The sequence below is a fragment of the Myodes glareolus genome, chromosome 7 (genome assembly GCF_982192425.1).
Source record: "Myodes glareolus chromosome 7, mMyoGla1.1, whole genome shotgun sequence".
In the NCBI taxonomy this organism is placed as follows: domain Eukaryota; kingdom Metazoa; phylum Chordata; class Mammalia; order Rodentia; family Cricetidae; genus Myodes; species Myodes glareolus.
The window spans coordinates 4629434-4654175 of NC_142032.1; the positions used below are offsets into that span (position 1 = coordinate 4629434).

The window sequence follows — 24742 nt, forward strand, 5'->3', positions numbered from 1 at the left end:
GGCCTGAAGGCCAGCCTCTCTAATCTGAAGCCCCGCCTTCCTAGTCTGAAGCCCCGCCTCTCTAGTCTGAAGTACTCCCTCTGTGCAGCCATCCCAAGAGATGCCCAGCCAGGGCAATAGACTGCAAATGGCAGGCACCGGGAAGTACTTCCCACTTCAAGGATGCTAGAAAACACTGCCATGGGAGATGGTGGTGATTACCAAAGGTCTTAACGACTGTGTGGCTCCCTTTAGCAGCTCAAGTGTTTGGAGATTTCCTCAGCTTGAGAAAGCTACCAGACCTGACAGCTCTCTTGCACACGTGAATTCACAGCAGCTAGGACGACATTCATAAGTCTTACCCAACACTGTGGCAGCTAAAAGCCCAGCATAGATGGGGAGGCACTCCCAAAGCCCCACACCCACTTGAGGAGCTATTGGCAACGGATGGGTCCTAAGAGGCAAACTGTGCACCAGTGATCCGAAACCTGTGCACATACAGGCAATGCTAAGTGACCCAGTGGGTTCAACAGAAAAGTAAAAGAACACAGTACATGAAGATGAGAGGGGAAAGTGGTGGGAGGTAGGAAAGAATCTGAGTAGTGGGAATAGCTGTAGATTTGATCAAAACACATTAAATGCATGTTTGAAATTTTCCAACAGTCTAAAAAAAACCCTACCAGCCTACTCAGCCCCTCTTGCCATTGCTGGACAGGGCTCCTCTCCCACGCTCCTCCCAGAGTCAGCCAGCCTTGCCTGGGTGTGGCCACCAGCCCTGCTCGGCTGGATAAGGTCCATTGTGGGCTAGGAAGCAACAAGGAAGGGTGGGGATTCTGGGGCTGGCAACTTTTGGGAAAGCCCAGTGTCTTTGAGGAGCAGCAACCAGAGCTGCAGAGCCCCAAATTGAGAACCATACCCTAATTCCCTCTCTTCCATCTGACGCCCAGACTCTAAGAAACTGCCCCTGTTCTACTGCAGAAATCGGGGTGCACCAGACCTTGCAGAGACAGATGACAGTATCCTATGACCACATTTATTTTCTTTTCCACTCTCGGCGGGTAAAACTGCTATCCAGAGTCTGCCATTGTCCCAAGCACAATAGCAGGCCCTGGAGAAGGGGATTTTTCTCTATTTATTTGTTCTGTCCCCTACTGCTGCTGCAAACACCCACCTCGAGTTGCGTGCACCTATGCACACACACACACACACACACACACACACCTTTTAACCCAGCTCTTCCCATCAGTAAAAAGAAAATCTGGCTTGGGAACTCCTCTTCTCCAAAATAGGGGCTGGTTCTGCTTGGGCCCAGCAGGGTGTAATGTTGCCCCTCTCACAACATTTCAGTGGTATCTGGTGGCAGCCCAGAGCCTTCCAGAAGCTTCCAGACCCACCTAGACCTGCTGAGACTCCAATTCAAGGGATAAAGGCTAGTGAATCTTGGATGACATCAGCAGGTAACATTTGTGGGGTCGGGAGGAGGGAGGGTCCTACAGAGTGCCAGCGGCTAACCTGGATCCTCTATGTGGATTATGCCAGTTTGTCTGAGAAGGGTAACCCAACCTGCTCACAGGTTTGGCAGTGTAAATTCTAAACCCACCCGGACCCCCTTTAGTCTGAATAGCGTTTTTGCTGTTTCTGGGTCTCACTGTAACCATGGCTAGGCTGGAACTTGCTATGTAGTCAAGGCCTGCCTGTCTCTGCCTCCTGAGTGCTGGGATTAGAAGCGTGGAGTCCGTTATCCCCAGGCATCTGCAGCATAGCACATCATTTCCAAGAGATTGTCAAAACGATATCATTTTCAAAGCAAATACCAGCAAGGCAGAGTCTGCCCATGAATAGTATTTTGTTCTACACTGGGCAGAAGCTGGCACAGAAAACATCGTTCCCTTGGCTCCTGCCATTGTCCCGAAACATACACTGCTTAATGAGGAAGTAAAAGTGTTATATTAGATAAACAGGAGTCAGCCAGCGCCTCTGGTGGAAAAAAAGAAAAAGAAAACAGCTGAGGATGGTGAAGCTTAGTGGTAGAGGGCTTGACCAGCATGCGTGAGGTCCTCGGTTCAAACCCCGGGAGCAGAAAAATCAATAATTAATTACAGTTTCAAAATGGTTATTCTCCTCCCCATGAGGTACTGCATACTGTTGAAAACTAAAACCGTGACTGGCCTGGCCTTGCAGGGCTTCAGGTATTCTAGAGAGACACTGGTGTCCCCAACCTGAGAATCAGACCAGTGAAACTACAGACCCCAAACCCTAATCCCACGCTGGGAGAAAGAAAAGACTGAAACCTGCTGTCAACAAGAACTGCCTCCATCAGACTGGCCTGTGATCCTGTGGGCACAGCACTTTCTTGATTGTTAATTGATATAAAAGGGTCATACCTGAGCAAGTGGGGCTGGGCTGAATGAGGAAGCAGGCTGCACGAGCCATGGGAAGAAAGCCCGTAAGCAGTGTTCCTCCACAGGCTCAGATCTCCTCCTGCCTCCAGGTTCCGGCACTGCATTCCTGCAACTGTGACAGAGACATGAGCCAGCTTGCCCCTTTCCTCCCTGTGCTGTTTTTGGTTGTAGGGTTTATCACAGCAATAGAAAGCACACTAGGAAACGGTTTGTGGAAGTTTGAATAGGAATAGCCCCATAGGTTCACAGATTTGAATGCTTGGTCATCAGAAAGTGGCACTATTTGAAAGAATTAGGAGGTGTGACCTTATTAGGGTGGGTGTGGCCTTGTTAGAGGAAGTGTGTGCCTGGGGGTGGGCTTTAAGGTTTTAAGTGCCCAATCCAAGCCCAGTGACTCTCTCTCTTCCTGCTGACTGCAGATCAGATCTGAATGTAGAACTCTCAGCTCCTTCTCTAGCACCATGTCTGCTTGCTTGTCCCCATGGTCCCTGCCATGACGATAATGGACTAAACCTCTGAAACTGTAAGTCAGCCCCGATGAAATGTTTTCCTTTATAAGGGTTGTTGTGATCATGGTGTCTTTTGACAGCAATAGAACATGGCTCTTGCAGACTCGTGGCTTCTAATCCTTATCCATGATATGGATTGGTGCTATGACCCGCAGGTCATAGGGGAGGGTTTCCTTGCTTGTAGAAATTCAGATGAGGCCCCGAGAGATTAGGATATATAGCTCAGTTACTAGGGTCATTGCTTAGCGTGTGAAGCCTTGGGTTTGACCTTCAGTACTGCATAAGATGGACATAATGGCACTAATATAATTATATAGTATCATCCCAGGACTAAGGAGGTAGAGGCAAGCAGACCAGAAACTCAGATCCTTGCCTACATAATGAGCTGAAGGTCATTGTGGGCTACGTGAGATCCTGCCTTGAAGGGACATAGGAGGGCCTAACTGAAATTCTAATGCTTCATTCCAGAAGGAGGTTTGAATTTGGGAGGTCTTGACTGGAAGCTGGCAAGCTGCACCATATAACAAAAATTAGAAGCTTCCAGGTGGTTCTGATAATTAGCCATGCCATGTGGGGTCAGGAGTAAAGCTGGCCCATTGCAGTCCAAACACCCTAAATCTCTGCTAGACTTTGCCAGTGCTATCGCCCTAATGCACGAGGCCAGATGTCACACATGGACTCATTTCATGGGAGACATTATTCCAGTTGGCTGCCAGAGCTTTACTATGGAAAATTTCAATGATAAAAGCAACCATTGCCACACAAGGACCTGGGATTCTCTTCCCGAGAGGACCAGATTAGATCTCTGGAGGTCTGGATCTCCTTCAGCATAGGATACTCTAGGAGAGTTCATCAGTATGTGCTTGCTCGTGGGTCAGCTCATCTGCTAGGGCGCTGGCTCCATTTAAAATGGAGAAGCACGTAGGGCCCAGCTTCTTGCAGGAAAAGCACCAGCTCTGTAACATCTCCTCTGCTCCCATCCCTGCAACACAGAACACGGCAAGCCCAGCCTATCAATCCCTTCTGAGCGATGCCAGTGAGTTTCCTTTCTTGTGTTGTTCTCCTGCTTGCACAGAGTAGGGCACACAGCCTGTCTTTTCTAGGGACGCAATCACTTTAGGGAGTTAGCAACTGTCACTCACCAGTCTCTATCTAGAGCGGGAGTAAGAACCTGTTGGTATCAACTGTCCATCACTAAAATGGGACTATGTTTGTTTGTTAAAGTGGAAATCCTACCTTTCCCCCTTTTCTATAATTAATTACTTTAAGTTATACAAAGTGCCAAGGTTACGGAGCTTATTCAACTGAGACTTTCTGATCCCAGAAAATGTCTAAGTTCAAACCTCCGTACTGTTCATTTCCCAATCTTTTTCATCTAAACAGAAAAAGGACGCCCACCAGATTCCTTCCAATCAAAGCTTTGGAGTTCTTTGAGATCTTGACAGAGGTTATGAGGTGACGTTGTCCTTTAGGCGTGGCTTCCTGTTTGCTCAGTAAGACCGGTAAGACCTCCAGGCAGCACCTAAGTCCCCTGCAGTCCCGGGGTGTCCTTCTCCAACTGCTCCCAGAGACCCTAGGTCTGTGGTTTGTTCTCCATGGTCCCGCTCTTTCTTTGCTGCTGACCCAGGAATCCTTCCCCACACAATGTCCAAAAGCAGTTCAGAAACGAGCTTCTTAATTCTTTCCACCGGTGACTTTCATGTAGATCTTTATCTGGTCTTGCCTTTATGTGCAATTGTTTGGATCCTTGTTTACGGTTACCCCAACTTGTCATGGTGTGGGTCAGCAGAACGGTGCTCAGGGTCCAGTTTTGGGGCCACTCTGTTGGTTTGCAGATGGAGTCAGAGGAGTGGTCTCAGCTTGGCTAGGGATAGGTATGCTTTCTGAGCCTGAAGCGTCAATCTTCTACAGGCTTGGAAAGGTCTCTCTACCATCGAATGAAATGGATTATTCCCTTGCCCGTGGGTATTAATTGCAAATAGCTTTTGGTTAGAGATGGGACCCACTTTCCCTTTTCAGTGCTGTGACCCCGCCTGGCTTGAAGCTGTCAGGTCTTGTGAGTGCTGCTATAGTCCCTATGGGTTCATATGTGCAGCAGTCCTGTTTGGAAGACACTGTTTCCTTGGCATCCTCCATCCGGTCTGGCTCTCACAGTCTTTGTGACCTCCTCTTCAGTATAGATCCCCAAGCCTTGAGAGGAGGGGTGAGTTTGGTGACGACATCTCACTAGGGACTGAGCGCCCCTAAGTCTCTCACTGTCTGCACTTGTGCAATGGGATTTAACTCACCAGTAAGAAGGAATGAACGATTGCAATAGCATGCAATTGTTGAGGGAGAAAAGGCTAAATCAGAAAGGCTACACACTGCCTGATCCCACTGGTCTGACACATTGGAAAAGGAAAGCCATAGAATCAGAAGACCTCTTATCCCAGGTGAGGACTAGAGTGGAGACTACAGAGAGGAACAGGGAAGTGTCAGGGGTGATGAGTTAGTTACTCTGTACCTCAATTATGGTGGTGACCGCATGGATATATACATATCCCCAAACCCTCAGTACTGTGGACCACAAAGGATGAACGGTGCTGTATGATAATAATTCCCAAATTAAAAACAAAGTAAGAAAGAAAAACAGTTCCTTAAAAAAATTGTATCATCAATCCTACCGAACTTGGGGCTGGGAGACATTATAATGGAAACCTTATATGTAGTCAATTATCTAGTCCTAAGAGGCTTGAAAGTCTTGCTATAAACTAGGTACTGTGCTCAGCTCTTGAGATAAAATAGTGAACAAACAGAAGCTAAGTTCATCATCTCCCAAGTACAAACAGAACGACGCAAGGATTGCGTAAGAATGTGTAAGGATTGGTTCTTGACCATCAGCGATGCCTTCTCTGCGGAGTGTTCCTATTTAAGTGGCCACTGGACTGGATATGGCTACAGAAGGATGGATCCTCCTGGGTTTCTGGAACAGGGAAGGTGATGAGATCATTGGTGTGCACTAGAGAAGGAGCAGATTTGGTGTGGCAAAATCAGGAGCTCAGTATAATACGAACAAGAGTTAGACCACAGGAAGCCGTGCTGGATACATAGCAAAACTACACAGAGGACCCATTATAAACAGAACATATTTACACTTAACATGTGCACGGATACTCACAGTTATAGGATCCACTACTCCAACATGGAAATATCCTCAGCATGACAATGAAATGGGGGGACTATCCGTGCCGCAGAATCATTATTTAAATGTGAAGTGCTGGAGTGTGCTATGGTGTGGGTGACCTTGAAAACACCGTGCTAAGTGAAAGAAGCCAGTCATGGAAGATGATGCAGTAGCGTCTGATTCCACATCCAGGACATTTCAAAGGCGGGGAAATCTACAGAGTCAGGGGATAAGGCCTAGTGGAAGGAACACGGAGCGTGACATGACTACCGTATGTGTAATAGTTCTTGTTTAGTGAAATGATAACTACAAAACTGCTGTCAGAGTACACACAAATGAATCCTCATAACGTCAAGAGATCAGTATTGCAATTTCCACATTTTACTTGTTTCATTAAGGAAGGCACGTGCCCTGTGGTACATGTATCTTTAATGATGAACCCGTGATCTCTAACCCCGCTGCTCTGCCCTCACCTGTCGCTCGAATTCTAATTGGTCTTAATAATAAAAACCTGGAGTCAGGTGTTGGGGTGGAAACTGAAAGATCAGAGAAGAGCAGCCAGTCACTAGTTCTTACCACTTTGAAATCCTCAGACTGGATGGGCTACTCTGTCTCTACAAGTCCTCAGACTGAATGCTTTGGGCTCCTGTCTTCTCCCGCCTTATATTCTTCTCTCCCCACTCAGCCATATCCCTTCCTGTGTCTACCTCCTTAGTGCTGGGATTAAAGGTGTGCGACTCCCAAGTACCGGGATTAAAGGTGTGAGCCATCACCACCTGGCTCTGATTCTTTTAGACTAATCAGTCTTGTGTAGCCCAGGGTGGCCATGAACTCACAGAGATCTGTTTGCCTCTGTCTCCAGGGAGCTGGGGTTAAAGGCCTGAGCCACCACTGCCTGGCCTCTCTGGCTAACTAGTGGCTCACTCCACACTCTGATCATCAGGCAAGCTTTCTTGGATGGATCACAAACAAAATACCACCATCTTCACCGTCTGAGGCCTTACCTGAATCAAGACCTGAGCTCTGCTTGAGGAAACCTTTCTTCTGCTTCCCTGGGTTATCTCACCTTCACATCCCTCCTGGGAGGAGCCCACCTGTCTGCTAACACCACAGATTCTCTGTGTTGGAGGACTGTGCACATGCATGTGTATGCACGGGTGGGGAGGTCAAAAGTATCTTCCTCGATTATTGTATTTCTAAGACTTACTTATTTTTATTTTGTGTGTATGAGTGTTTTGCTTGCATGTGTGCAAGAGCATCGTGTACATGCTCGGTGCCTGCAGAGGGGGTCGGAGCCTCTGAAACTGGAAGCAAAGATGCTCGTAAGCTGTCAAATGGGTCCTGGGAACCAACCTTGGTCCTCTGCCAGTGCTGTGAGTTCTTTGAGCCACGGAGCCGTGCTGCTAGCCCTAGTGCCTCCATCTTGTTTTTTGAGAAAGGGTCTCTCATTGAACCTGATGCTTCTCAATTTGACTAGCCTGGCTAGCCAGCAAACCTCAAGAATCCTTTCGTCTCTGCCTTCCCAGTGCAACGATTCCAGCTGTGTGCGGCTGTTCTTGGCTCTCTCACGTATTCTAGGGATCCAAACTCAGGCCCTTATGTTGGGTGGCAATCACTTTACCAACCGAGCTGCTTCATGAGCATCTTAGACCACGGATTCTAATGCGTCCTCCGTGTCAGCGTCCTTGTTCATGAGCATCTTAGACCACGGATTCTAATGTGTCCTCCGTGTCAGCGTCCTTGTTCATGAGCATCTTAGACCACGGATTCTGATGCGTCCTCCGTGTCAGCGTCCTTGTTCATGAGCATCTTCGACCACGGATTCTAATGCGTCCTCCGTGTCAGCGTCCTTGGTTGTCTGAATGAGATAGTGGTAGCTGAGTGAGATAGGACCAGAGTCCAGAGGGCTCCTCAAAGAGCAGCCCCACAAGCTGGACATGCCAATGGCTGCATCCTCTGCACTGTCTGAATGGCTGCCTCTTTGCTATTTCTTTTGCTACTCAAATGCGTTAGTAGAACAAAGTTGTCGCTTCTTGCTATTCAAGACCCACTTCTTGGCTTTGCACCCCACACCCTGAACCCTTCTGCTTGGAGATCATCCACAAACATTTCTTGAATTATACAGAAGACTCAGTTTGAGTGACAGAACGGGGTCCCACATGCTGCTTGGTTGTAGGACCTGGTGTCAGATATCCTGAGCTGCCGGGCTCCTCTGTGGACGACCCCATTTATATTCTCTTGGTTGTTTCTGCCAGGAGCAAGTGTGGTTGCCTGAGGCTGTGTCCAACAGGAAGTTAGGACGCTGCTCTCCTTTGCTGTCTTACTCAGCCCTTCCTGCTCAGGGAGACCAACAAACACAACTAACACGAGCTTGGCAAGGCAGTCAGTGTCGCAGAAACTCACAGACTGGTGTACCTCCGGGTCACAAGCCTTAAAGGGTTTGTTCTGGGATTTTTCTAGCATGAAACTCATAGACGTTCTAGTGTGGGCCCTGTAAGATGAGAAAACAATGTGCAGCCATGGGCAGAGCGAGGAAAGTAGCATTTCCTTCTTGCTAACTAGGGGAAAGGGCAGTTTATACACTACTTGGCTCCCTAAATAGAACATCAGTCACATCAGCTCCCTCCTTTGGGAGCTTGTCAGAAATGCAAAATCTCTGTCCTATCCCAGACTTGCTGAGTTAGGATCTGTACTTCAGTGTGATTCCCAGACAATTCCCGGAGAGTGTCCTGCTAAGGTTGAGAAGCTCTGGCTTTGTAGGTTACAGTTTTCTTACCCCCACTCCCCACAGGATGCAAATCAACAAGTAATTATCCAGCAAGTTCCTAGCACTACACTTAGCTGCGGGCAGAGGGTGACCCCTGAGAGGTGGTTTGGTGGCAGCTCAGAGACTGCAGGAGGGGCCCAATGAATCCAGTGCTCTGCACTAACCAGGTCCTTGCTAGCAAGATGCTTGTTGAGAGAACCAGAAGCCTGGGTTTCACCCACCCCAGATGCTGGCTTAGCTGTGAAGAAACACCATGATCACGGCAACGCTTATAAAGGGAAACACTTGACTGGGGCTTGTTTCATTGTCATCAAGACAGGGAGCACCGTGGCACACAGGCAGACAAAGCCCTGGAGGAGGAGCTGGGAGTTCTACATCCAGGTCAGCAGGCAGTGGGAAGAGAGTGACTCTGGGCCTGGCTTGGACTTTTGAAACCTCAAAGCCCACCCCAGTGACATACTTTCTCCAACAGGGTCATGCCTACTCCAACAAGGCCACAGCCCCTGACTCCTGTCCTAATCCTATTGACTCCCAGATGACCAAGCATCCCATACATGACGCTCTGGGGACCCCCTCAGGGCCGTCAGTTCTTAGGGTGTCATCACAGAGGTGGAACACTTGTTTTCTTTCAGCCATCTCAGAATTAGGGCATCTAACACCCGCCGTGAACTGTGGTGCCAATGCTCTCCACGCCCTCACCGCGTGGTCCTTACAACAGACCAGGAGGTGGACATCACTTTGCTCTCATCCCACTAGCGAAACAGAAAAATGTCAAGTCATTCAAGGTCACCTAGGGAGAAAAAGACAGAAGGAAGATTTTAAAACTAAACTCTGAGCCTGTGTTCCAATGTTTCTCAATGTTGTGTCTATCACTGCCTCCTCTCAGTAGTCCTTTTACATAGTTTATGCTAATTATGCCTCCACGACACTTTAATGCCATACATACATTGAGATGCTCCAGTGAGACAAATATGTATTTATATACTGTAATACTTTATTACCTTTCCTCAAGACCCATTTTTTTTTTTTAAAAGCAGGATGTTACACCGAAGCCCAGGCTGCCCTTGAAATCAAGGTCATTCTGTTGCAGCCTCCCAGGTGCTGGGATTACACATGCACCACCACACCTAGCACAAGATCCAGTGTCTGTTCTCTTGGAGACACGATTGCTTTATGAAGAAGCTTACCTGATTATTCCCTCAATCCACATGGTCTGTGGGTACTTGCCGTGTGGTGAGCTGTGGCCCCAGTGAAGAGCCTGGTATTGGGGTCTCCCAAGGCTGCCTATGAGCAGAGCAGGAGTCAGGGACTTGGCCAGATATAGCATCTTTCACAGCCTTGGAGGAGAGAGTTAGGACCCTGGTATCATTGGTACAGAACCATTGCTGCTCATGGGCCTCTCGACGCTGTCTTTCCCACCTTGTACATGACACATGATGAGTGTCCAAGAGCAGGCAGTGGGGTGCAGTGAACAGCACGTAGGCCTGCTGCAGAAGCATCTTAGTTCAGGACTGCAATGGTGCACACCCTGCACCTTCCTGTGTCCTCCACCCGGCTCCTCTCTGCTCCTCCGAAGGGAGGTGGGGTTCACTCATACTGCCCCATCTTTTTTCTGGATTCTAAAAACATACATACATATATACATATATAATGTATATATGCACACACACACACACACACACACACACACACACACACATATATATATATATATAAAGATTTGGGTTGACTGGTAGAGTCCTCCCAGTTCCATTTCTCAGCCTATCAACGTCTCTATGTCTTTAGGGGACAGTAGACATGAAATTCTACCCCATTCATGAATCTAACCATGTGAAACGGGGGTCTAAAAAGAGTTTATCCAGGAGCTGAGAGAAGTAGGAACCCGGTCCAGGCCTATGTACTAGGAGGGTGGTGTTCTGAAATCCCACAGCAGGACACTTGGAAGCCAGGTCACGCTAAGGGAGCTGAGTTGTGCAGGCCTGGTTTGGCATGCAGGCAGACCCAGGAGGCCTGGGTGTACCACACTGGGTTGGCAGCAGGCTCTGGGGAAGCCCTGTTGTGGAGAAGTGGATGAGTCAGTGTGAATGCTGCAGGCTTATGGTAGCGCTGTGGGCCAGCAGCAGACCTGTAAACCCAACGCCAGGGCTTCTATGCAGTCCCCGTTCCCATGGCTCCACACCCTGTCTGGAGGCAAGGACCTAAGATGACAGTCTTCACTTTTTGCCATTAAATGAGAACGGAATCTTGACTGAGTCTGTCAGAATATCAAAGCCTCTCCATCTTCAACCTTTTTAGTAGGGCTGGGGAAAGACAAGGCTGTGGGCGGAGTCTGAAGGGTCAGAGCTCTGGGTCTCTGCCAGCTCTGGAAGGCATTGCTCCACCAACAAGGACACTTCTGACTCCTTGTCTGGAGATTACCTGTGGGCTGCTGGGTCTGGTCTGTTTGCTTTTCTGCTGGAGATTCATAAGGGAAAAGACAGTCTTAGTAATCACAGGGAGGAGCAGGAGGAGGAACAGGAGGAGGAAGAGGAGCAGGAGGAGGAGGAGGAGCAGGAGGAGGAGGAGGAGCAGGAGGAGGAGGAGGAGCATGAGGAGGAAGAGGAGCAGGAGGAACAGCTGGAGGAGCAACAGGAGGAGCAACAGGAGAAGCAGGAGAAGCCGGAGGAGCAGGAGAAGCTGGAGGAGCAGGAGGAGCAGGAGACCAGCCACAGTGGCGGCCACATAGAGAAAGTGAATCCATGCCGGAACCCTCGAGCAGGCACTATAGAGCTTCTGGGTTCTCAAGCTTTTAAAGTCCTGTTTCATGGGTGGGTCTGTCCCTGGTCCCAAGTTTCCAAGCAGCACTGAAATTCTTGGAGTGTGGGGGTCACAGTAGAGAATGGGAAGCCAGGAGCAGGGAGGTGGGTGGGGCAAGTGTTGGCAAACAAACAAGAAAAAAAGCCCCTGTCCATGGAGTTAGAGAACCTCTGACTTGGGTGGGCTGAGTCCTGAGGAACTTGTCCTCTCCCGCGCCCCAGCTCGCAGGCCTGGAGAAGGCCCAGCTGAGACTCCTGGTGACTGCAGAGCAGCTCTGGGCTGAATGTGTGGTCTCCAGAGAAAAGAGTGGACGGTGGGTCAGGTTTGATCTCTTCCGGGGTATGCAGGTAGCATCTCAGAATCCAAAGTTTAGAATAAACTGAGCAGAGCAGAAACATATGGGTGAGGCCCACCTGGTGCCCAGAGAGTTCCTAGAGGAGGGTGCAACTGTGTACATAGAGTCAGGATAAGACACCTTGCCGGTCTGCATGTCTACACCTTGGGGGTGGTGGTGGTGGGGGGTAAGATGCTCAGCTGTGAGCCCTGGACCCACAGTGTAACTGCAACAAATGCACTCGTTCTTGGCATTGTGGCCTCTGTGAGCAATGTGAGGCGGGAATATCCTCCAATCTGTACTCCCCAGACCAACATCAGAAGCTCTTGGCTCGTCCACTGCTTAGGCCTGTGGGTTTGTTTACTGCAGGCAGATCTCACAAGGGAGTTGGCAAACACCAAGAGCTGCATTTGCATAGATGGAGTCATCATGGAGCAGAGGGAGTTTTCTGGACTCTGGAGGCTTTAAGAGGTAGAGCTGGGAACCACCACACTCACCCAAGTTCCTCGGTCTGTGACTTTGTCACACCCGAGAGAAGGTGGAGGTGACATCACCCGGACACCCACAGGCTGGCCCTGAGCTGGTCTTTCTTTTCTCATTAAGTCACCAAACTCACAGGATGCTGGGAGCTCTTCCTCTGGCTTCCCCCTTCTCCTACCCACCTCCTCTTCTCCCTCTCAGGTTTTGCTTGATTTTTGTGAATCAAATATTTATTTATTTTAGAGTGCTTTAGACATACTGGCTCAGAGACTTCATCAATAGACGTGTCTATTGCATGCTTCTAACCTCAAACCCAGGCTTCAGTTTCTTCAAATGTAATGTAAGAAGTGGACCCCAGCCAGTGTTCCCCTAGTGGAACATAAAGGATGCTACTATATCAGCCGGTCAGATTCAAGAGATGTTTGTTTTATGTCCCATTAGCTGCTGAGTCTTGAACAGGGGCGGGCATGTGTGAGTTGTGGGTCAGTGTGCATGGGACTCAGGGAATACCCTTGCCATCCAGGCTGCCACCTTGTTGGAGACAGGGCCTCCTTGTTGCCAGCCTCTTCTTGTGCTTTAATGTCTGGCCCTCTAGCTTCTGGGGATTCTCGGCTCTTGTGTCTCACCGTAGGAGCACCGTGGTTTCAGATGTGTGCTCCCGTGCCTGCATTTACTTGGGTTCTGGGGATTTGAGTTCACGACCTCATACTTGAGCAGGAACTGTCTTATTCACTGACCCACCTCCCCAGTCTAAAGACAACAATTAAAAACAATAATCCATTTGTTCTTCTACTTCTTGGTTCAAATGACACAGCCTCCGAAAAGCCCTGGTCCCAGAAGACCTGGTACCTTCTTCTGAAGCCAACCAGCAAAGACATTTTTTTTTTTAAATTTTTTTCTCTTATAGGGGGAAAATATCTAAATGGCCATTCATTTATTCATTGTTTCATCTGAACTGCCACCCCAAGTCCAAACTCACGTGCAGAGGGCCTGGTCCCAGCTGGAGCAGCCAGTCTCTGACAGGTGACTGAACCGTGAAGGTTCTGACGTAATCTGCGGATTAGCAACCCCCATCATAACACGGTGGGTTCTTGGGAAGTGGTGGAGAGGGGCAGGAGGGGCCTCCTTGGTGGAAAGAGGTCCAAGTGCACCGACCTTACACCTTGTTCCTGTCCCTCCCTTGTCTCTCCCCACTTCCCAGGCTCACCACAGTCAGCGGTTCTGTCCCAGCACACCCTTCAGCTCAGGCACAATGCTGCCAGCCAGGAGCCATGTTAAACACAGTAGCCTTGGCGCCTAGGGGGATGGCTCAGGGGCCGAAAGTGTGGCTGTCCTTGCAGACCACGGCACCATGCCAGGAACCTCAGAACAGCTTCTAGCTCCAGCTTCAGGGGATTCTTCTGGCCTCCAGTGGACAGAAACAGACACAGAAATCAAAGGATAAACTCTCTTTATTAAAGTGCAGGAGGATGCATAGTGAGTGGGGTCAGCCGTCTTGAAAGGACCATTGAGGAGGCCTGGGCTGAGGAGAGGGTGAGGACGGAGGAGCAGGGACTCCTGGGGGGGTTAAATTTTTAATTTTAATCCTTTAATTTTTTTTTTATGTTGTATGGGTTATTTGCCTGCATGTATGTCTGTGCACTATATGCATGCAGTGCCTGCAGACACCAGAAGAGGGCTTCAGATCCCCCAGAGTTGGAGTTACAGATGGTTGTGAGCTGCCATGTGGTGCTAGAAGCTGAAGCCGGCACTCTGAAGGGGCAGCCAGTGTTCTTATTTGCTGAGTCATCTCTCTGAGCGGCTGTGAAAGAATGAATAGAGATTAGATCCGTCCCCTTGTATCAGTGGGTGATCGCATCCCTCGCAGTCCTGATTTCCTTTTTCATTTTCTTCGTCCTTCTGCTCCTCATTTGGACCTTGGGGGGCTCAGTCCAGTGCTCCAATGTGGGTCTCTGTCTGTATCGCCATCCATCGAGGGATGAAGGTTCTCTCTGCTCTTGCCTTCTTTGCTCACGTTCTCTTTCCTTCTGCTTCTCGTTTGGACCTAGGGAGTTAAGTCCAGTGTTCTGATGTGGGTCTCTGTGTATGAGAGTTTACCAAGGCCAGTTGAACTGGGACTGAACGAGGACGCAATCCAACCAGATTCTCTGAATGTGGCCGGATTCTCTGAATGTGGCTGGCCCGGAGTCTTTCTGAAAAGCCATTGACAATGGCACTGGGACTTGTTTCCTCTGCATATACTGGATTTTGGGGATCCAGTCCGTCTGGACACTCACCTTCCTGGACCTGGAGGGAGGCGGGAGGAACTTGAACTTCCCACTGGGCAGGAAACCCTGACTGCTCTTAGGGATGGAGAGGGAGGAGGAGAGGGAGTGGGAGGGTGGTGGGAGGAGGGGCAGAAATGGAAACTTTTATAATTTAATAAAATTACAAAAAAAATAAAAAAAGAATGAATAGAGATGAAGTTAAGAACAATGATGTGACAGTCACGGCCTATGTCACAGCCTGGGGGAGCTAGTGTCACAGGTGCTACAGTAAAGTGACTGCCTTGGCCCCTCCCACCTCTGAGAGCAGAGAGGAAGTAATGTGTGCACTAAGGATAAGGTTTGTAAAGCAGCATCTTGCATTGAACACGCCCTCCTGGGTCGCTCAGCTGGAGAAGCCTGGCTCCTGGCTGTGCATGGTGTTGTAGCACTTGGGAGGCAGAGGCGGGAGGATCAAGAATTAGGCTATCCTTGGCTACTTGGTAAGCATAAGGCCAGCCTGGTTCCCTGAGACTGTGTCTCGAACACAAGACAACATCCCTGCCGAGCTGGCGTAGGACTCACGACAGGACTCCTTCACTTGCCGCTTCATTTTTAACCGTCTTGTTTTTCTCAGTTGGGATCTGAAAAGGTTAGATGGGAAATTCCAGGGATATATTATTCTTAGTTTAGAAACATCAGGCCATTCTGAGTAGCATGGTGAGACTCTGTCCCCTCAGCACCTGCACTGGTTTTTTTTTCTAGGGTGTCCAAGGTGTATATGCTGCCCCCCAAAGCTGGCTTGGTTAGCACACCCCATGACCAGTGGTGCTTGATACAGGGTTCAGAGTCCTTTTGGTTCCAGGAGTCTGACAGAAGCTCAGTGACTTTCTCTTTGTGGAAGTTGCCAAGAGTAGAGATTCATGGAGAGATGAAACCGTGCCTGGGTGAGGTCAAGGAAGGGCTGCCCAAAATTCCTGTTGATGATTCCTGCCATTTCAGTTTTGTTCCAGAACAGCGTTGAGAATTACAGTTTTACATCAACTTGAACTACATTTCCAACTCTCTCTCTCTCTCTCTCTCTCTCTCTCTCTCTCTCTCTCTCTCTCTTTGTGTGTGTGTGTGTGTGTGTGTGTGTGTGTGTGTGTAGGATTCAGGGAAGAAATAACTGGTTTAGAGACAAGCACTTCTTTGTGCTCTCCTGTATAGAGAGGAGACCCATTAACCCTAGGGCTGTCAGCCAGCTCCAGGCCTTTTCCACTTTCCCGGAAGGAGGTTAGCTCAAACAGGCTCTGCTGAATTGGGCCTGGACCTGCTCACCTGATTTCATCAGGCAGGGCAGACGTCTAGCCAAAAGTGACCAGTGACCACAGACTTGAGGCTTCAAAGAAAACCCAGGGCTCCGCTGGGAATGATCTCCAAAGTGTGTGGCAGGGCCATTTGCAAGAGCCAGAAAGGGAAGGAGGAAAATACCAAAGGGAGGGGCCCCCTTCTGCTTGACCCTGTTCAAGGCCCACTGGGCAGGCCAATTGAACACCATTTCCTGCCCAGATTCCCTGGGACATTCTTGCCACCAATTCTCTCTCTCTCTCTCTCTCTCTCTCTCTCTCTCTCTCTCTCTCTCTCTCTCTGTGTGTGTGTGTGTGTGTGTGTGTGTGTGTGTTTGTATCATGTGCAGGTGGCATGTGGAGGTCTCTGACCTACACACATAAACTTGGAAGTAGTCAGCCCTGGGGTTCCTTCCTTTGCAGCACTTTTGAAGCCATGTGATTTCGGGCTAGCGCCCCCCCCCCCCAAAAAAAACTTGTTCCTTCTCCTACAGGAGAGAGACAGTGACTTGTTATCACAAACTGAAAGGCTTTGCAGCCCTGAGCAAGGCTCCTGGCTGGCCAGGAGGGCTCTGTCCCTGTGAGCTGCCCCTGTAATCAGGGAAAGAATTTGTGCAGATGGTTGGGGCGGGAGGTCCCTGGCTCCAAGGAAGCATGAAGAAGTCTCCCAGAAAAGAACAACAAACCTTCCCTAAGTGTTTCTTCCAGGCAGTTGGGAAACTTGTCAAGAAACCAAGCATCCGGCACACAGCACGTTTTCAAAAGTGAAAACCCAAAAGTTTAAAGGAAAGCGTGAGGCTTTGGGAGGATTGAGGAGCGCGGTAGGACTGGAGAAGGAGGCAAATGGTTCCTCGGTGGAGGTGATGCGGAGTCAGACGCGTGTACCTTAGACAGGTGCCATCTTTTCAGAAGTCCAAGGTTGTCGCGGAAGCTCCAGACTCTCTAGTCCTTCCCAGGAAAGCCTCGTCTACAGACGCCCCCAAAACCTGCGAGTGAGCTGCAGGTTTCCTGTGCCGTCAAGTGTGCGTGATTCACAGGTGCCCCGGGCCAGCAGGACCGAGAATGAGCGCCAGGTGAGGGCTTCGCAGCGGTGCTCAAGGGACTCACCCTGGAGGGCACAGGACGTGAGCGCACTGGCTCGAGGGGTCAAACAGGAGGCGCTCTAGGTCCTTCTCCACCTCCTCGCTGTGCCTCAGTCTCCTCCTCCCGGCACTGGGTTCGCAGTCGCTGCACTTGAGAAGACAGATCTTGGTGGAGACCTGCGGGCGCTTGCTGCTCCCGTAGCTTCCCCCAGGCTTTGCGGACAACCCAGTCTCTCCCCTTCGCGCCGCCGCCCTCAGGCCGACTTGGAGGAAGTGATCTGCGGCCGGGGCGGGGAGCAAAGGGCCGGGCGCGCGAGGAGGCGAGCTCCCACTGTCCGGACCGGCTGCGGAGATCCCAGGCGCGGTCTAGGGCGACGCGCCCGGGAGGAGACTGGATCGGAGGGCTGGGGGCGCGGCGGCCACTCCGGGAGGTCGGGCGGCGAGCGTGACCTCACTGGGAGGGGCCAGCACGCAGCTGGGGCTCGTAACCCAGAGCTGAGGGCGCCTTGCCGAGCCGTTCGCAGCGCCGAGAGCGCAAGCAAGCCGTGACCGGGATGGAGCGCTACAAAGGTGAGGACTCGGGGCGCACCTACTTGCTCCGGGAAAGAGGGAGGGGGCTTGTCTCTCGGATTCAGGTGACCAGAATCAGCTGTTTATACCCAAAGAACAGCAGCCTAAGAGAGGACGAACGAGGCGCCAAGGGCCAAGAGGTGGGCTCCTAGGCATAGAATGTGGCTCGCGTCCTTGGATCTTTCTGGGCGGCTGGGGTCTCTGCGTGGAAGTCAAGGTGAGGCTTCTCACCTGTTGGAGAACCCAGGGCGTGTCTGGAGTCATCCTGTCACCTCACCCACCCCCCAGTTTGCCTTGGGAAAAGATGTCTACAGTCGAGGGGGCCCAAGTAAGGTCTCAACAGTGAGGTGCTGCTGAGGGCAGAAGGGCGAGTTGTAGGGTTCTTTCTATGGGTGCTACCCTGCTGAGGGGATGCTTGCAGATTCCTGGAAAAGACTTGTCTGGTGGTAAAGAAAGCTCCTGATGTCGTGGGGTGGCGTGCTGTTCTTGGCAAGGTCCGACTATCCACCACTTGCTAACCGTGCCTCTCTGAATCCCTTGCGGACCCTGCACCCCCAAACTGCCTGGGGTATGGGTTGGAAGCCCAGTGGGCTGCCCAGCAGGTGGAGCGCCTGTAGGCGTCCTGGCAGCTGAGCGAGCTTGGATTTGACTCTGGCCAGGGATCTTGGCCAAACCCTGGTGGGCGGGCCGGCCCGGATATGCCCGAAGGGTTTTGGAGCCCCGGGGCTGGAGTCCAGAAGCCTCGGATAGTAGGTCCTTTGAAAAGCGGGTTCAAGGTGCTGCCCCCGAAGCGGATATTTCGGTGCGCCCCCACATGCCTTTCTCTGGGAAAAGCCTCTTGCACTGACACCTTTTTCAGGGGTTGTTGACGGTAAACCTGCTTGCGGCTTCTAAATTTGTTTTCCCTGGGAGGGTAGTAACGCGAATGCTCAGATTTCCAAGGAATCTCGCCCTCTGTGGTTTCTTATTGAAGGAACTCACATAAGGGGACCTGCGAGGACAGAACAGTTCCCTAAGCAAGTAACGTCTTTTGGCTTTCCTATGGCGTTTTTCTCACCAGGATCATTAGTGGCGAGTGAGATAACCGCCAAGACCCACCAGTAAATGGGTCTAGACACTAAGGTCAGTGGGGCGGAGGAGGGACGCCGGGAGAAATCTCTCAGCAAACTTAGGTTTCTTTCCGTGTCTCTTCCCTGGAGCCCCTCGCCCAAGTCTAGCCGGTGGTCTTATCTGAGTTCCGATTGACTCTGGTCAGTTTTGTTCGTGAAAGGCAGAACTCGCCCTCACGCGGTCTCAAATACTGGAGGCCACAGCCCCTCTCCTGGTGAAAAGTCAGTGTTGGGCTCCCGCCTCCACCCTGGGCCTCCGCCCTTAAGGAGGGAACCTCTGGGGGTGGGGGCGGGAAGAGGGTTTGTGGCTGAGGCCGTGGGTGCTGACTGGAAATACCGACTTTCAGGGCCCCTTCAGCTCCCCGGATTGCAAAGCTGAAGGAGATATTGGTCCCAAATGGAGGATCCAAGATGCAAGCTACTTCTTTGCCCTAGCAGCAAACAGGTTTAAGTTAACAGACAACAGGTGGGCAGATGTTGGCCCAGGGTTCTTCCGCAGGCTTTTGTGTAAATAGTTTCTGAATTGGCTCTTGGCAGGTTAAAATCTGCTTCATTTATCTTTCCTGGGAACTGAAAATCTCATCCTCCTCCAGGTTTAGTTAGGGTTTTCAGCTGACTCAAGGGAACTTGGTGTCAGATCAGTGTTTATGTTTTGGGAGCAGATGTGTGCACTTGAGCGCGCTAAGTCGGTAGATCTGAGGATCACCTGGGTTGCCAGAGAGAACCCAACCCACCCTCTTCAGTTCGCCTCTGGGGAGAAATGACCTCAAATCTCACTGATGCCATGCTGCTGATATCTGCTCGTTTTTTTTTCTGGGAAGAATGTGGGGATCTTCTTCTCCCAGGCGAGCTGCAGGGTCTGTTCTCAGGAGAGGCCATGAGTACTGCTTTGGGAACTCAGTGAATGCAAACTCTCGTCCACAAAATAAGTGCTAAGCTCCATGGCTGGTAAACCAGGAACCTGGGTGGGACCAGGCTCCTCTTGCTGCTCAGGCACTGGGCATTTACATGTTTTCGTAAGGTTTGTGGTGAAGGCATGAGCAGGGCCCTGGGTTTGAGCTCCGACACACACACACACACACACACACACACACACACACACCCCATATTTTAAAGGTAAGACTGAATAGTTACAGAATAAATAGGTATAGTGGTTTAAATGATAAAGTTAAATAGAAAATCAAGACTCATCTGGGCTCTTGGAGCTTATGTAAAACTGAACAAAGAATTCTGACGGTATCTGACATTTTTTAAATTTAAATTCTTTCATAATTTTCAAATTGAAAATTTGAATTTTCAAAAATTCAATTTAATTTCAAATTAATTTTTCAAATTAAATTTTTCAAATTTAAATTCTTTTCATATTTCAAATTCCCAATTTCGAGCTCTCTTTCCCACATAGGTAGAATTGCTCATCACTGTCTTCAGAGTCCAAAAGTGTTTTCTCTCATTTGAGAGCTTAGGAAGCTGTCGTGGCAGGAGGAAAATGTTCTCCACATCCACAGCCTCACTGTTGTCTGTTGTGCCTCCTCCCCAAAGTAGCTTGGAGTTTTAGGCTCTGGGTTAACTTTAGGTTGTCTTGAGGGAGCTTAAGGATGGCTGAAACATCGTCCTGTGTTTAATACTAAAACAAAACAAACACCTTATAGGTGTTTCTTCCAGCTCTTTCCAACCCCTTCTGCTAGATCACCATGGCTTTCTCAAGCAAAGGCCAGGGGTGTGGAAGGGTGTGAGGGTCCCTTCCCAGAGGGACACAGCTGTTCTGAAAATTGCTGTAAAGTGTTGGTAAAGTGGCTGTGCCTTGCATGGGAACCTCTTTGGCCCTGTATAAGCAGTGAGACCCCTACAAGTGTCCAAGATTCAGTGCCAAGTCCTACAGGGTGCCTTGAAGTGGCCCCCATCCCTGAGTGTTTATATATTTATGACTCTCCTAAGAGCATCCTGTATCACTGTGCATGAGCCCATTGGCTGACCTCACCCCATGCAGTCAAGGATCCTGGTTCCTATTGCTCTCCCAGCTGGTGAGTGGGTCCAGGGCCAAATGTGACTGACCTACTATCTGTGGATTACACTTGGAACCTCATGCCGAAGCTTCCTGAAGTTGCGTCACACTTGGATCTGAACTGGCCCAGCTGAGATGGAGAGACTTCATTTTAGAAGGGAGTAATAGCATCTAAAATGGTTGTGGGTGACTTTTTCTTCTCCTTTGCCTTTGGTTTTTCAGTCTGATTGCTGCTTCCTTAGGTGATGTTGTGGCCCAGACGTAAGCAGTGCCCAGGGAGCAACGTATCTTGAGAGCTCTGGTCAGGGACGGTCTGAAAAGAAAATACTAGAAACGGGAAATAAACCAGGTGGATAACCCATAGCTCCCTCCAGAAATGCCCTTTTCTCCATGCCTAAGAGCTCAGCTTTTTCCTTGTTGATGTGTGACCTAGAAGCAGTGGTTCTTAACCCCAGCTGTACACGGGACATGCGTGTGTGGGGCACGGGAAGGTAAGGGGAGAAGCCCCAGCAGATGTTCTAGAGTGTGGCATGGGCACCGCCGTTTTCAAAGATCTCCAGGTGATCCTACTGTAATCCAAAGTTGAGAATCATATTTCCTTAAAAAAAGAAACATCAAAAGAGAAAAATGGAGGAGTAGGTCGGAGAGATGGTTGCCATGTTATGAATTCATAACCCCGACACCTGTGTGGACAGCCAGATGTGGTGTGTGTGCTGGTTAGCCATGTAGCTGCATCAGCAAGCTCCAAGTCCCCGAGGGACTAATTTCTAACTTCTAAAAAGTTGAGGTGGAGAGCAAGTGAGGAAGATTACTTGACAGCCTTTGGCCTGCACACACACACACACACACACACACACACACACACACGGGCGGGGGGAGACGTACGTTTGCTCCTCAGAAGAACTGCTTTTAGGGATACTAAGATCTGATGATGCTCAAGTCCTTAAAGACTTGCGTATGAGGCACAACATCCTCTCAACTGTTTCACTTCATCTGTAGGGTACAAAGTAGGTAGTTTCTATATTGTAGTGTTTAGGAAATCATGGCAAAGAAACCAATATGCATTTTCTATAGTTGCAACTTTGTGGGCTGAAACACACAGTACACGCCATCAACCACATAGCATCTCCCTACCCCACCCCAGTGTTGTGGGTCTTTGGTTGGCTGACTCCAAGGCCATGGAGGGCCACCTAGAAGTCAATACACACCCTCAACCTGGAAACTGGAAGCGAGCGTGGAGAGAAACAGGGTGGACGCTCCCTTGTTGTTTCAATGTGCCTTTTGATGCCTGCAGAAATAGGCCGTGATTAGCCTTCAGCTAGTGTAGGCTATGGACAGAGGTACGTGGACTTGTCCAAGTCTCCATGTTCTGCAGGCCTCCGCTCCGAGTTTGCTCATTGTACTTGACCCCGGGCACACCTGACTTTGAAACTCTTTGTGTGGGAGCCTGGCAGTGAAATGCTCTAAAACAGAAAGCGGTTGAGGTCATGTTGGTGCCCAAGAGCCAGGAGCCAGGAATTCGGCGTTGGGCCCTTCCCCTCTCCTGATGGTGTAGAAGCCCTGGGAACTGGGCTGCTTCCAGCGCAACTAAAGAGCCAGCATGGGCCAGGGAGCTTCAAAGATGAGAAAGCTGTGTGGGTTTTCCTCCAACCCCCTTTAATGACAGGAAATGCTCCTCCAGAGGCATCTGTCCCGAGCTAGGGAAAAGGGCACTGTGGCTGCCACCAGAAGAAAAAGCATGGTGTCAGAGTGGAGAACACAACAGCCCGGAAACCCCATGACCTACATGTTGTGTGCTTCCTTGGGCCGGTCGCTGATCTTTCCAGGCCTCAGTTTCCCTATCTAGAAAGCGGCTGGCATGTGTCCCTTATGTGACTGCCTAGGCTCACTGCTCTGTGGTCACCGAGGACTCTTCAGGGGGAGAATGTGTTTGGGAAGGGAGTGAAGTGAGGGAGGAAGGGGGGACGTGGCCGCCAGCAAAGGTCAGTTTAGGATTGCGATTCTTATAAATAAAACTGATTTCCTGTTGGGAGACGGGGAGTCGCGGGCTTAGTGGGAAAGAGAATGCTGTCAAGTATGGAAGGAATTCATTTCTGAAGAACTCACATGTCACTGTGTCTCCAAAGAGAGTTCAGGCCAGTGCTAGGGTTTGAGAGAGAGGATGAGTCAGTCTCGTGTGAGAGGCAGGGCTCCTGAGTCCGCAGAGGGTAAGCGGCAGTTCAGAGGGCCAGCCGTGGGCTGTGACGGATTGAATTTGTAAAAGGAGAATTCCTGCTGAAGAATGTATCTAGAAAACAGTTCTGGAAACGCTTGTCAACGACTTTATGTCAGGAAGGGGTCAGCTACTGAGTTAAACTCCACTCCGTCTCTAGGACCCAGCCTCATGGCTGTCTTCTACAAAGCCATAATGGCTTCCATGGCACTTGGTAGGCACGCAAAATTATCCTGAATTGATGTCACTTGGTTTTATAATTATATGCAGATCTATTTTCCCTGCTAGGCTAATCTCAGTCAAGATAGGGACTTTGTCTCTGCCTTCCAAGAGTCCAAGCCCAGCTCTTGGCCCCTCACCAGGCACACAGTAAGAACAAATGGTGGATATTTGAGTGTCTTATTAGAGCACAGATTGCCTTGCGCCTTGCTTCTCGAGAGCAGACCTGGCTCAGGAATAGAGCCAAATTCTGGAAGTGGGGAAGGAAGTGCCCATGCTGTCCTTGGCTACAGCGACCTGAGCCCTTTCTCTGTCTGTTCCAGCACAGGGGTGTTGCTGTCTGATGGTGCAGAGAAGGATCCTGCAGGTCTCTGCTTGTGAGTATGAGCCTGTCTGTGCCCTCTGCAGCAGCCCGGCCGGCCTCCAGGCTCCCGGAATGTAGACCTGGCTCAGCCCATGCTGTGGATGGGGGGCTAGGGGACACCACGGAGCCAGGCTCAGGCACACAATGGATGGAGCTTCTAATCTGCCTTTTGCCACTAACATCTTGTACGACCTTGGGCAAGTCAAGTAATCTTCCTGGGTCTTGTTTGGGAATGAGTAAGCTACTGACCACTAACCCACTCCCAGGTGGAATAACCCAAGAACCATTGGTAAATGCTTTGCCAAAGATGGTGCCGTGCTCAGTCAGGGGAACAGACAGCGGGATCTGTGACTCCTCTGTGGTGTGGGTCTGCCCTGGAGGTGTGTGTGGGTCCTCAGTTAACTTAGATTCCAGCCGTGCGTGTCCTTTTTAAGTTTTGGTGGCGCTTAGTGTTGGGAGTGCTCAGACAAAGCATCCCTGCTTCCCAGAGGCACTGCCTGCATCCCTTCTAGGCCAGTCAGAATGATTGACAGGACTTGCTGTCTCCTCTGCTTGTATGCTGGTCCTGCCTGATTTTCTCTGATAGCTCAGTGAGTTTAAGCAGGGGAGACCTACAGATTTCCACAGGAGCTTGGAGTGCCTTGCTAATGTTCTGTCAGTAGATTTTCATTTTCTCTCCACTCAGTCTCCAAATAAACTAAGCTCAAACTCAGCCAAGTGGAGGGTACGGATTATAACGCACAATGCGCAGATGTGTGGACGGAGTCAGCGCCGCTCTGGACTGTAGGGTGAGGCATGGCACCTGATGTCAGGGGTCTCGCTGGGACAGAAGTGAGCACAAGGTGACAAAAGCCTTAGGGCGCAGGTTCTCCTGCGCCCTAAGGCCTCCTCGGGACTCCAGGCCAGTTGTGGGCCTGCTGGAGGGACTTGCACTTCTGTGGAATGTCGGCACTAGCAAATGGCAAAGGAGCTTCTATTCAACATCAAATCAGGGAAACAGAGCCAGCTGCTAGCTGGAGAGCTTTCTCAGCTGTGCCCCGGAAGGAATCCCACAGAGAGTGGGACAGTCTACCCTTGGAATTGGCTTTCCCAAGTCAAGTGACCAGCCATTCTGGTTTGCCTAGGACTTGTTGGTCTTGCCCCCTGGAACTCCATCTTTCAGGAAACTCCTTAGCTCTGGGGA

General features: G+C 50.2%; 1 protein-coding gene across 3 annotated transcripts in view; it reads left to right on the plus strand.

The window, feature by feature from the left end:
- The first annotated feature begins 16642 nt into the window (after positions 1-16642).
- The window catches only part of Afap1l2 (actin filament associated protein 1 like 2), a 105334-nt gene continuing 97234 nt past the window's right edge, over positions 16643-24742 (plus strand). Inside the window, exons 1-2 of one of the 3 annotated variants that reach the window (XM_087907740.1) lie at positions 16643-17653; positions 23519-23572. In XM_087907740.1, coding sequence (XP_087763866.1) covers positions 17638-17653; positions 23519-23572 — 70 coding nt within the window. In that variant the 5' untranslated portion in view covers positions 16643-17637. The remainder of the gene's footprint in view (positions 17654-23518; positions 23573-24742) is intronic. The other 2 variants (XM_087907742.1, XM_087907741.1) reach the window with 2 other exon arrangements.